Genomic DNA, 12,662 nt, shown 5'->3' on the forward strand with positions numbered 1-12,662 from the left:
TCCTTGTTTCTTGTCATGCAAACAGTGGCATTGTATCAATAGTAATTAAGCTGTCTGAAACCAAAGTGAACTCTCATAACTGCATTTTCGAGCTGTCAACAAGTACGAGCAAAACTCAGAATATCAGTTACCACAAAAATGGAAATTACCACATTTTTACATCACATTTTCAGGTGAATTTATCTACCACTTCTTCAAAAAGTACTTGTTTGTCACAAATCTTGAAAATCCACATAGTTCGTTCTCCTTACTGAATTCGAAAGTGCATTTAGTGCACTGTTATCAGACAGCTCAATTGAGGCCTACATAATGAAACTGATCTAAGTTATACATGACTTTTCCAGTAAGGTTTATTTATATTCTGAGAAGTATTCTCCGCAGCACAATATGCAAACTAGAAGAACCACATCGCAGTTCACTCGAGGGTCTTCCAATGAATGAGTTCCGTCGTGGTTCTCCTTTCAGTTTATATATTTCACTATGGAGAATCCAGTTCCTGGGCATAAATAAATTTACTCCAAAAGTCAGTTACTGCCTTTGACTACTAAGGTCCTCAGTTTATGTTTGACGTTGCTGGTTTATTGAGTGTAACGGAATAATAATTTCTGGTTTTGAAACTTTAATTTTGAGCCCTTAAAGGGTATGCAACGATATTTTTCTAATAGGAATTTATATACTACAGTTGATCAGCCAGTTAAACATAAAATGCGAATATAATAATGCTAGAGATAGTGCGCCCTCCTAATGATTTCAGGTCTGCGCCCACCACAGCTGCTTCTTCTCATCCTTGTAAAAATGAAAGCACAATTGGTGTTAGAAAAAAACTAATCAAGGGTTACGAGATAACATTAGAGATGCAGGGGTTTGGAAAAAAAACTCGGTTTTTTCTGCTCCGCTTTTTTGCGCGAGAAATGTTGGGCTTTTTTGAAAATTTTGCTTTAAACTGATAATGCAGACTTAGTTTCGCTTTTCTGCAACAAAAAACTCATTTAATTAGTGGTTGATGCAAATAATAATATGAAACCTCGAAAATAAACCATGACTTTCAAAAAGATTTTTTTTAAAATTCTTAACATATTTACATTATGAATTCCAAAGGATTAACCAATAAATGTAATAATATTTTAAACTCTTATATACAATAAATAGTTAAACAATGATACACACATACCTAGCAAAATTGTATGTAGCATTTTTATTTCAAAATATCACACACCCTCCTTTTGAAGCAAAATAAAGAAAAACATGAGAGAAATCTGCACATCAAGAGCTTTGTTTCAGGTGGTTCTGCATATTCTTGAAATTTTTCAGTTAAGCTTTAACTTTCATGTACATTGTATGAATATTTCGAACAAATTTTTTAATGATTGATCACATATGTAATAATCTGTTACCACCTCTCAGGTGCTTCGGATCTGCAAAATCGGTAAAGCTCCAAATTCTGTAATGCACTGACTGTTCCTTAAGCTTGTTCAGAATCGGGAAAGTATCCAATTTTCTGTTCATGGATCATATACGTAATAGACGGTTCATCCGAGCGTATGGTTTCCTAGGCTGTTGAACATATAACCACCATCACGGTTTACATCGTTAGGAAACTTTTTTTTCTACAAAAAAAACTCTGGATTACATTTAAAAAGAGTAATCAATCACTGTTCCAATTCACAAGACGATAAAATTGATTGTAATAATAATCGAAGCATTTCTCTTAACATTCTATTAATAAGATTGAGCCCATACGCAGATTAAATTATTGGAGATTATCAGTGTGGATTTACTCGAAGTCGCCAAGATATTTACCATTCGACAAGTACTCGAAAAGAAATGGGAATATATTGCCCAGTACATCAACTGTTTATTGATTTTAGAAAGGCTTACAACTCGGTTAGGAGGGAAACATTGTACAACATTCTTACAGTATTTCGAATACCGAAAAAGCTAGATCTAGATTTATTAAGTGTTTAAATGAATCCCAGAGTTAAGTTCGAGTAGAAAAATACGAGCTTCTACGTCGAGATTGGCCTTAAATAAGGATATTCATTATCGCCGTTATTATTCAGCTTTGTTTCGGACGCCGTTATTATTCAGCTTTGTTTCGGAGTACGCTATAAGAAAAATCAAAGATAGAAACCAGGACCTAGAGTTGAATGGTATTCACCAGGTTATGATGTTTGCTGATGATGTAAATCTGATAGGAGAACAATCAAAAGAAAGGCAGAGGCCTTACTAAACGCTTGCAGGGATATGAGTAAATACAGAGAAATCTAAATACAAAGAAGTTTACAAGGATCGTAATACGGCAAATTATGAATGCGTTAAAATATCAATTAATACTTTCGACACAGGATACTTTCAAATATCTTGGATCAGTATTACCAGACCAAAATCATACCCACATAGAAATTAAGTGTCGACTGAAATCAGGAAATTCTTGTTATTATTCAGTTTAAAATATGTTGTCGCCGCGAATTCTGTCAAGGAAATTAAAGCTTAAAATATATAAAATGATAATCATGCCTGTTATGCTTTCTGGTTGTGCAATATGGTCGCTTACGTTGACGGAAGAATGCAGACTCAAATTATTTGAGAACAAAATTCTGTGACGAGTATGTGGACCCAAGAGGAACGGGAATGGCGAATGGCGGAAGCTTCATAAGGAGGAACTGCATAATTTATACGGTTTACCAAACATCGTTAGAGTCATCAAGTCTAGGTGGCTCAGGTAGGCAGGACATTAAGCCAGAATGGAAAAAAGTAGGAACGCTGTCAAAGTTTTAACTGGAAATCCAATCGGAAAACGTCAATTAGGAAAGCCTAGGCCCAGATGGGAGGACAATAATAAGATGGATCTAGCAGAAATAGGAATACAGAGTAGAAACTGGATTGAATTGGATGAAGACAAGTCAATGGAGAAATTTTGTGGGCATAGAGAAAGAGAGAGAATACATTTAAGTTAAGCACAACTGCACAACTAACTTGAGTGAGTGGTTAGCTTTCGCGCTTCTATCGTGATTTCCGGGATTCAATCCCCCTTTCGACCATTTTAACAAAAGTTCTTCTTAATTTAATCTCTGAATGTAGAGATATTGCTTGTACTGTGAGTCCTGGCCGACTTCCTTTCTAATCGTTTTTAATCTTTGTTATTACTAATTACCAGCAGTGATGGATTTGCGAAGAGGTTTAGGGTGGGGATATCTTTCGGATTGAAACCTCTACCCCGAAATTTTGGAATTTCTAAAACAAACTAAATATTATTTTTCCCTTTACTCATAAGCTTCAAACTTTCCTCAAATAAAAAATTAGGAATTTTTAGAAAAAACTGAGCATTAGGAAAAGCCCCTCCCAAAATACTTTTCTAAATCTGCTACTGATTATCAGTATAAAATGGTCTTCAAGGTTGTATCTGGAAGATTATAGCTGAACAACACAAACGAAACGATATAAATGTTATGCCTGTACTCATAAACTTAAGCTACTCTTAAACAAAAGTTAGTAATTTTTAGAAAAAAACAAACATTAGTCAGAAGAACCCCTCCCATATATTTTTCTAAATCCGATACTGATTATTTCTATCAAATGGTATTCATGGTTGTGTCCGGAAAGATTATTGTTAAATCATTGCACAGCTACAGTATAACGGAAATGTGGAAGTACGGTTTGACAGATATATTGAAAAACATAAGTTTAATTATGTGCTAGAAGCTAGAGTACTAAACTCTAAGGAGTGAAACACGGATGACTAAAAAAGAAATGATCTAGAGAAGAAAAAATGTCGAAATTCAGAAGTTAAAAAAGTTAAATAGCTTCTAATATTGCCCTCAAATACTACGTACTTTATGATTACTTTAATTCAAAAACCATGGGCTCTATCCATCATGATGGTGAATCCCACAGAAAAATATAGTATTTCGTTCATGAAATCTTATTTAATTTTAGAGTATACTATACGAAAGGTTTTTGAACACAAAAATCATGAAAACGAAAAGCCAAAATTTCCAAAATTCTCGTTTTTTTTTTCAAAAAAGCCGCCTTTTTATGTGCAAAGGGCCATCGATTCAAAAAAGCCGGCTTTTTTGCATCTCTAGATAACATCATATGGTAAAATATAAAATTCAACCAGTTTGATTATTCAGCTACACATGTAGTCAAAAATATGTCGAAAAAGAAAAACACAATGAAAACAATAGAAAAGAACACTAGGGTAACATTCTATGTTGGAATGGGTCACATGAGCTTAAAGCGGAATCCAAACCGCTTCTCGGGTTACATCCGAGAGAAATTATCTTCCACTAGAACTCGGAACTGGGTCTAATTGGCCAAAATGTGATACGCCTGCCAAATTCTCACAAAGGACGCCTGATAATAATACTTTGTTCTGATCTTTACATACTTGTTAATATAATTGTCAAGTGTAATTTCAGAAGGACAAAAAGGTAAACAATAGCACACGTGAAACATTATACAGAGTTACATACGGACAATTTCAAAGTACTGCAGAGTACAGAAGAACTAATTTAGTCCAAGTTAGTTCACTACGATTTATAACGACTCCAAGCTAAAGATATAACCGCACTTAATTTCCATATCAGTGATAAAAGTGAATTGAGTCCACTTTGGCTCCGACACATTTATACAAAAACAGATACCAAAGATACTTATGATCTCAAGAAATTCCTTTCGAGGGGTTTGTATTCCTCCCCCAAAAGAAAGGTAGGTATTTCGACCAATTTTATCAATAGTAAACATTATTAAAACGATACAATATTTACCAAATGATTCCTTTTCATCATTTGTAAATTAGTACTTCGCTATTTTGGCTATTGTTTAGCATTGGGGAGCCAGCTTTTGGACCTAGCTTTTTGCGATATTTTATTCCGATGCTGTTATTTTATGGTTTAATATGTTAAATTACGTTACGAGCATGAAATTCAGACAGCGTTGCAGAGCGAACATTAGCGAGTGAAGGTGGGTTAAAGCCCCTCATGGAACGTTGCTTCCTATATCCGTTACCAACAATCCACTTTCTTTTCTCACATCATTTCCACTTACCTTTACGGTTTGTACAAATCCCTTACTGCCGTAAAAAAATGTGTTCGATACTTTCTTGACTACTTGAATACGAGTATCAACTAATTTCTTCTGTAAATCATCCTAGTTTTTGCTACTTTTGGCCCCCCAATACTAAACAAATACATTACTTTTTAGTGCAAAAGGATATGGAACCTACAAAAATTGCGTTATTAGCTATATAATGTACACTCAAATAATTCTAAGTTTTTTAACCTTCAAATTCTTGGAAACCTAGAATCTTAATATATTCTTTTGGTCTCGGTGTATAAACGTCCGTCTCGGTCTTGGTACCATCCCTAGCTTAAAAAAACTAGTTTAAACCAAAAAACGAAAAAATTCGTAGAAGTGTGTGTTCCTAAACGTGATGGGCAGTGGGAATATTACCGGTGGAAAGGAATGTAAAAAATGGGAATTTTCCCGGGTTTTTTCCCTGGTCTACAAATTGCAAGAAGGAATTTATTTCCATTGTTTACTCTATCTTCAAAATTATAAGAACCACATGACTGATTCCTTTTATTTTAATATATTACAATTTAATTCTAGGTTCTCAAAATTTGAAGATTAAAAAATTTAAATTTTTTTGACTGTACATCATATAGTTAATAACACGATTTTTTGGGTTCAATTTACATTTGCACTAAAAACTACGGTAATTGTTTAGTATTGGGGGGCCAAAACTGGCAAAAAGTAGGATGATTTACGGAGGAAATGAGTTGATAGTGGTATTTAAGTAGTCAAGAGAATATCGAACACAATTTTCTAGGGCAGTAGGGGATTTATACAAAGCGTAAAGGTAAGTGGAAGTGATGTGAAAAAAGAAATTGAACTGTTGGTAACGAAGATAGAATACAACGTTCCATGCGGGGCTCTAACCCGCCTTCATTCGCTAACGCTCGTTCTGCAATGCTATCTGAATTTCATGCTGGTAACGTAATTTAACGTATTAAACCATAAAATAACCGCATCGGAATAGAATATCGGAGAAAAGTAAGTGCAAAAGCAGGCCCCCAATGCTAAACAATAGCCAAAGGTAGGAAAAACTAATTTACAAATGGTGAAAAGGAACCATGTGGTAATGTAGAATTATGTAGAAATAGAGACGAAGTACTATTAATAAACTCTAAACCACCGTTAGTAATATACGTCGGTCTGTCTCCTCTCTGTAACTTGAAATTCTGAAGAGGTACTTGGACTTCTCTTACATGTTAATTAACGCATGGAATTTCGAGAAGTGGGCAGAAGGAAAGGTCGTGTGTGACAATGTTACATAAAAAATTGTAAAGATAAGAAAGTATCTTGCAAATACTGTGAACATACATATTTGCGTAAATGTTGACAAAGCTGTTTATATATCATTTCAAAATTTAATGTGTTTATAATACCAGTAGTAGTGTCAAGTTTAAAAAACCCACTTACCTGAAAATTTAAACTTTTTAGTGGTTTAAAACTATGTGGACTTACAATACCATTGTTGAAACATATTTTCTTTCATAGGAGAAATTGTAAATAAATATCCATTAAAGCGCACTCTCTAAATATAATAGAATATTAATAAAATAACATATTTCAGAATATACATTTTAAAGATTCCTCTGGGGTGTTACACAGTTAAGCGTCGAAGTCCTAAGCCGGACTCAAATTATGGGGTGAGACGCCCGTGCTTTTCTAATTGTGTGTGTTGGAGAGAAAGAGAGAAAGGGAGAAAGGAGTCAAGTGAGGCTTTGATTGTATTAGCAATCTGACTCCTCACTGACACCAACCCACACGCATGTAATAGTGGTGTGACCCTGGCTTTGATTTACCCAAATCACAGTGCTGGGTCGCGGCTGTAAATGTATTAAACATCACGCAAGCAATAAGTACATAAAAACATTACGTATTTGGAGCTAAACGTGAAATAAAGTTGTATTAGTAAATGTAAAATAGGTACTTCCGCCACGGCGTGATGCGGAAAATCATAGAAAACTAGAAGTCTTGGCCACTATTGGGCATGCGCGTGAAAAGCTTCTCCAAGCTCGTCAAGGCTCGTGACGTAGCTCTCGAGCTACGTCAGAACTAGCAGAAAATGCGTGGGACGAAGTCGCTATTTAAGCGAGGCCCTAAGCCGAGCTCAGGTTGTTCGTTTCCGGCATTCGACTAGTGAAATTGGTCCTTCGCTCCGGACGCTCATTATAAGGTCAGGTATGTGATTATTTTTCTAAGTCCCCCCCCCCCCGTTATTGGACGAGCACTTTGAGACAAGTTGGAGATTGACATTAAGTTGCGACTTGAAAATGAGACCAATTTTCCACTTCGGAATTTACCACTTCCCCGTTTGTCCAATGCAAGTTGCGAGTACAAATCATCAAAATTACTAATATCAATAAATCGCGGCATAGCGTGATAACCTTCTAGCACCCGGTTTGTAATGTAGGAGTTGTGCCCATACATGTCATGTAGTAATAATTTAAGGTTATATTTTCAAATATCCGATTGTAAGATTCTTTATATTTTCATTTTTATTTATTTTTTTCTTATTCTTATAAATAAAAATTAACGATGGAAGTGCACTCTTTTAATTTAGTCATGCTATCCCTCCCTATGTGGATTCAGTTCACAGTCTTCATGAGTTACCTGGGTTTCGATTTCCAGTACAAGATCTACCTCTGAGATACAAGTCTCTCCCCCCCCCATTATTGAGACTTTTAGAGCACTTTCTCATCATCTTCGAACCAGTAAAGCCTAAGACGTCTCGCTACGGAGGCTTAAAGGGAGTTGGGCTCCGTACCAACTTTGACTAACTGGCTGGAGAGTAGAGAAGTGATCTCAAATTCTATTTCACGAAAGAAAGTGTATACAACACATAACGACAATCTCAAAAACACATAACAGGGGACAACAGTAATAACAAACTGTGATATAAAAATGAATTTTTCTTTGAAATCTGAATATAGTAATAGAATGCAATATTCTTTTTTATGTACATAAGTTCACGAAAAATGCTTATTTTGGGGAATCTTCCCGGGAATATACATGAAAAATATCTTCCCGGGAATTTACCCAACACAAGTTCGTGAAAACTTCGTGAAGACACATTTGTGAGTTATCACGTTTCACTCCCGTATATGGTTCGTAGTAGAATCAGAAAGAAAAAAATGAAATGAAATCTTTGAGTTTTACGTCCCGCGGTTATGCCGGTTAGGCTAAAGGAGACGTGATTATGAGTAATGAGTGAAATGGTGGAATGAAGATAGTGGGAGGAAACGGGAGAACCCCGAGAAAACCCACGCACACGGTGTTTGTCCACCACAAAGTTCATATGGCGGGGAATCAGAAAGAAATTCCCCATTCATTACTCAAAGAGAATAATCCACACAAGTAACTTATTTTTTTTATATATAAGTTTATGAATGTCTCTTTTGTGAGTTTTAATAATTTATTATTATTGCTATGCAATAGCAATCAAAGAAAATTCTAAATATTGCATCGTTTTAATAATGTTTACTATTGATAAAGTACATCGAAATGCCGACCTTTCTTTTGGGGGAAGGAATACAAACCACTCGAGAGGAATTTCTTGAAATCATAAGTATCTTTGGTATCTATTTATGTATAAATGTGTCAGAACCAAAATGGACTCAATTCACTTTCATCACTGATATGCAAATTAAGTCGTTGTATTTCTTTAACTTCGACTAATATAAGTCGTAGAGAACTAACTTGGACTAAATTAGTTCTTGTGTACTCTGCAGTACTTTGAAATTGTCCATATGTAACTCTGTATAATGTTTCACGTGTGTATTGTTTTATCTTTTTGTCCTTCTGAAATAACACTTGACAATTATATTAACAAGTATGTAAAGATCAGAACAAAGTACTTTATCAGGCGTCCTTTGTGAGAAGTCGGCAGGCGTACCCCATTTTGACTAATTTGTCCCAGTTCCGAGTTTAGTGGAAGACAATTTCTCTCGGATGTAACCCGAGAACCAGTTTGGACTCCGCTTTAAGCTCATGTGACCCCTTCCAGCATAACCCGGTTGTTACATAATAACCCCAAAGCGAAACAAACTGATTTCTGTCCATATGTGATATAAATACCTAGCGCAAATTATTTAAACCAAAAACCCTGGTTTAAACAAACAAACAAACAAAAAAGGATTTAAACGAAAAAATTAGTTTTTTTTTTCTATTCAATAAAGCAATGCAACCAATGAAAGCATTTCAGGAAGTTACCTACAAAATATTTAGGAACGTACAAATATATATTCAACACGTAAGATATGTAAGTCTACGCTATACAGTGTATTTTGTGCTATCATCATGTTTACCTATAGGCTTATATTTACCTTCGGTGACTCGTTTTATACTATCGGACGCATTACTTTGCATCCAGTTGCACCAACATCCTGAACCTTCTCTAAGTTACATAGCAAATTTTCCTTTTACCGGCCATCCAGCACATCTCGTTTGTACAATAATCCTTGTATCGTGTACGTGCTCTAAGCACCTAAAGTAAACCTGTATGGAGAAATGGAAATCCATACCCTAGAAATGATTGCTGAAAATACAAAATGACTACTTCCTTAAAAACAAATGAGTATGAAATGAATTTATGTATGGACCTGTACAATTACTGAACATCCATTCTTGGTTAGAATTATTTTTTATCTTGTATTTTGTTAATGTCTTTCGAAGCCCTCCGGAAAAGTGAGGCTAGACCCATTCGAGCTACATCCTGAGTAAAACCACAAACGTCCATAGTTTTTGTTCCAGTATAACACCTTTCACGTGTAAATTTTCAAAATTTTGGGATAAATTTCATTCTCCCGATTTTTTCTTTGCAAAAGCCTTTATAAAAATAAAACACTATCCTGGAGCACCCATATTGTAAATATATACAAAAAATGTTGAGAAATGTGTAATCAATAATAAAGTAATCATTATTTCATTAAGATAAGAACTACTTAAAATTTGTATGGATGTTTTGGATATTATTATTATTATTTGGTATACGCCACAGCTGGTCTATATGTGCCATTCCGTTTCGAAATTGAAGATTACTAATTTACATGTCCCATACCTAAATATTTATCATATAGTATTGCTTTTAATCTATAAACTTTCCGAACCAAATAATCAATCTGAGCCTATTACTTTATGAAAAATTGAACATTACCTTTCTGGCCGAACTGAACTTGAACTTTTTGCTGTTAATTGTTGGGAGGCCTTAGAGTACGACGCACAAGTCTTTTGAGCCACTATTTTCTTTAGCGTTTCTGTATTACTTTCAAATGCAGGATGATCTTGTGCTGCAGATTCTGATTTCACTGTACCAACGCTTGGTTTCCCATCCAAAGAAAACATAGCTGCATCCTTCTCCATTGTTTGCTCTCCTTCCGTTGTAGGTAATATTAATTCTTTGTTGTCAGTCATAAGATCGTAAGTCCACCCTTTCCCCTCGAGTGGATCTTCCTGAGGTAAGTCATAATCAATTTCTTCTTTACACATAAATTCCAATTTAACAGACTCCTCACCAGCCATTATGACTTAAGATTTAACAAGAATTTGACCCTGTTCTTATACTTCCCTTGTATTTTATGCTGCCACTGTTAATGAAATGATGTACAAGAACGTTCTCAGAAGCAACTTTATACTTCCAATCAAACAAACAATCAGGTTTTAATAACGTACTGTATATAATTGATTTTTGAAAACAATAGGTCTTCTCCTTCCTCTCCAGTTTAATGCTTCAGGTAACGAAGACAGTTGGGTAGTTATTAAAAGTATTAATCGTATAATAAATTAATAAAAGCGTATTACATAACAAAGGGTGTCTACGAATAAGGAGATAAGTGTAGAATGAGAGGTATTTACCAAGTCCCACGCAGTGACACGAATCGGAATACGTTCTTCTCTTCTCTTCATAAGACTATTAACAGTCAAATAGGTAGGTGCACCAGCTTTCTAGGCAAATGTGCTACTAATGCTAATTGGTCAAATGTATACCTCAAACAGAGGATTTATGATTGAAAAACAAAATAGAGAAAGATGCAGGACACAATCGGGAAAAATTGACATAAGCCGGGGAAAAGTCAAAATCAGGAAAAAGGCAAAGTCAAAGTCGGGAAAGGAGTTCAGACAGGGAAAGAGAGCGAAAAGCCAAGGTGAACAGGGCAAAAAAGTAGAGGAAAGGGGGAAGTGTAAAATGAAAATAGAATAGAGAAAGAGTATAAAAAGAAGGGAATGTATGTACGTGTAAATGGAACAGAAAGTGTAAGTGTAGTATAGGTGTATCACTGGGCCAACTTAACTCTCTTCCTCTGCGAGCACTAGCAGCTACGATGCACGCACTAGAACAGCCGCTGTCGAACTCCCCCGGAATACGTTTCAACACTTGGTTGGTAGCTTCTACGAGAAGAAAAGACGGGGAGTTCTTAAGTTGACATAACCACAGCAACAGGACATGACGTCACCTAATGTCGTCACTACCCTGGAGCACTTAATGCGCAGTGTATCCATAAGCAAGGCAGCTCTGTTGACAGTATTACTGCTGAGATAATATACCAAAGTGGATTATAATTTAAGACATACCTGGAATTTGTTCGTGTACTGGTGGACAATAAAAACACATTATGTTGTTACAGCGGTTGTGTGAGTTGCGTTTTACATTCAAGAAACGAACAAGATTATACAGAAACAATGCACTGAATAATGCGTAAATAATTGCGGCTTGTCCCATCAAAGACGGGAAGAATGCCGTTTTTTTAAATCTTATTTCGTGCTGCGCATACGTGTATCAACATTGAAATTTCAGGTTTCCTCAATTATGTTCTCTTTTATAAGTGTATTGATATTCATGATATATCAATTTATTTTAGCACCAAATGAACTCTTGTAGGTTTAGTAAGTGTTTTGGAGTGGCAGAAACGGGATTAAGAATACGCGGACATTTTTAAAATTACAATTTACAGGTAAAAGGTGTTAATTCAGAACAAAAGACAAATGTTTAGGGAATTTATTTATGAAGGCGCAGAATATGTAAGTCATCTGTGAACACAGATACAGCAATAAGATGTTGCTTTAATTCTATGAAACTCTCCATAAGGGCGTTATTCCAGGGCTGCAAACTAATGTAGAAGGGACTTGAAATATGACTTATACTTGCACCCCTTGGAAACCACTACATGGGCGCCCTTGCTTATGAACTGCACACTACGAAAAATCCGTTCTCCGGACAGCGTATATTGTACAAATATACAAAATCCTCTTGCTTACTACAGAAATCAGTATGGAGCATATGCTACATACACACTGCCCTTAGATGTTACATCATGCCATTGCAGGATGTCTGACATCTAACAGTTTTCCGTATATCACCTATGTTACATTCTGCAGCTATATTCTATTCAGAACAAAAGACAAATGTTTAGGGAATTTATTTATGAAGGCGCAGAATATGTAAGTCATCTGTGAACACAGATACAGCAATAAGATGTTGCTTTAATTCTATGAAACTCTCCATAAGGGAGTTATTCCAGGGCTGCAAACTAATGTACAAGGGACTTGAAATATGACTTATACTTGCACCCCTTGGAAACCACAACATGGGCGCC

The 12,662-nt window shown here is 35.5% G+C and overlaps 1 protein-coding gene across 1 annotated transcript in view; it reads right to left on the reverse strand.

Moving 5' to 3' along the window:
• Positions 1–11,394, reverse strand: part of LOC145690925 (uncharacterized) — a 28,163-nt gene extending 16,769 nt beyond the window's left edge. Inside the window, exon 1 of the mRNA XM_081766372.1 lies at positions 10,226–11,394. Within this exon, the coding sequence (XP_081622498.1) occupies positions 10,226–10,590 (365 nt within the window). The 5' untranslated portion in view covers positions 10,591–11,394. The remainder of the gene's footprint in view (positions 1–10,225) is intronic.
• Positions 11,395–12,662: the final 1,268 nt, after the last annotated feature.

Source organism: Thermobia domestica, chromosome 7, assembly GCF_964235325.1.
Source record: "Thermobia domestica chromosome 7, izTheDome1.hap1.1, whole genome shotgun sequence".
In the NCBI taxonomy this organism is placed as follows: domain Eukaryota; kingdom Metazoa; phylum Arthropoda; class Insecta; order Zygentoma; family Lepismatidae; genus Thermobia; species Thermobia domestica.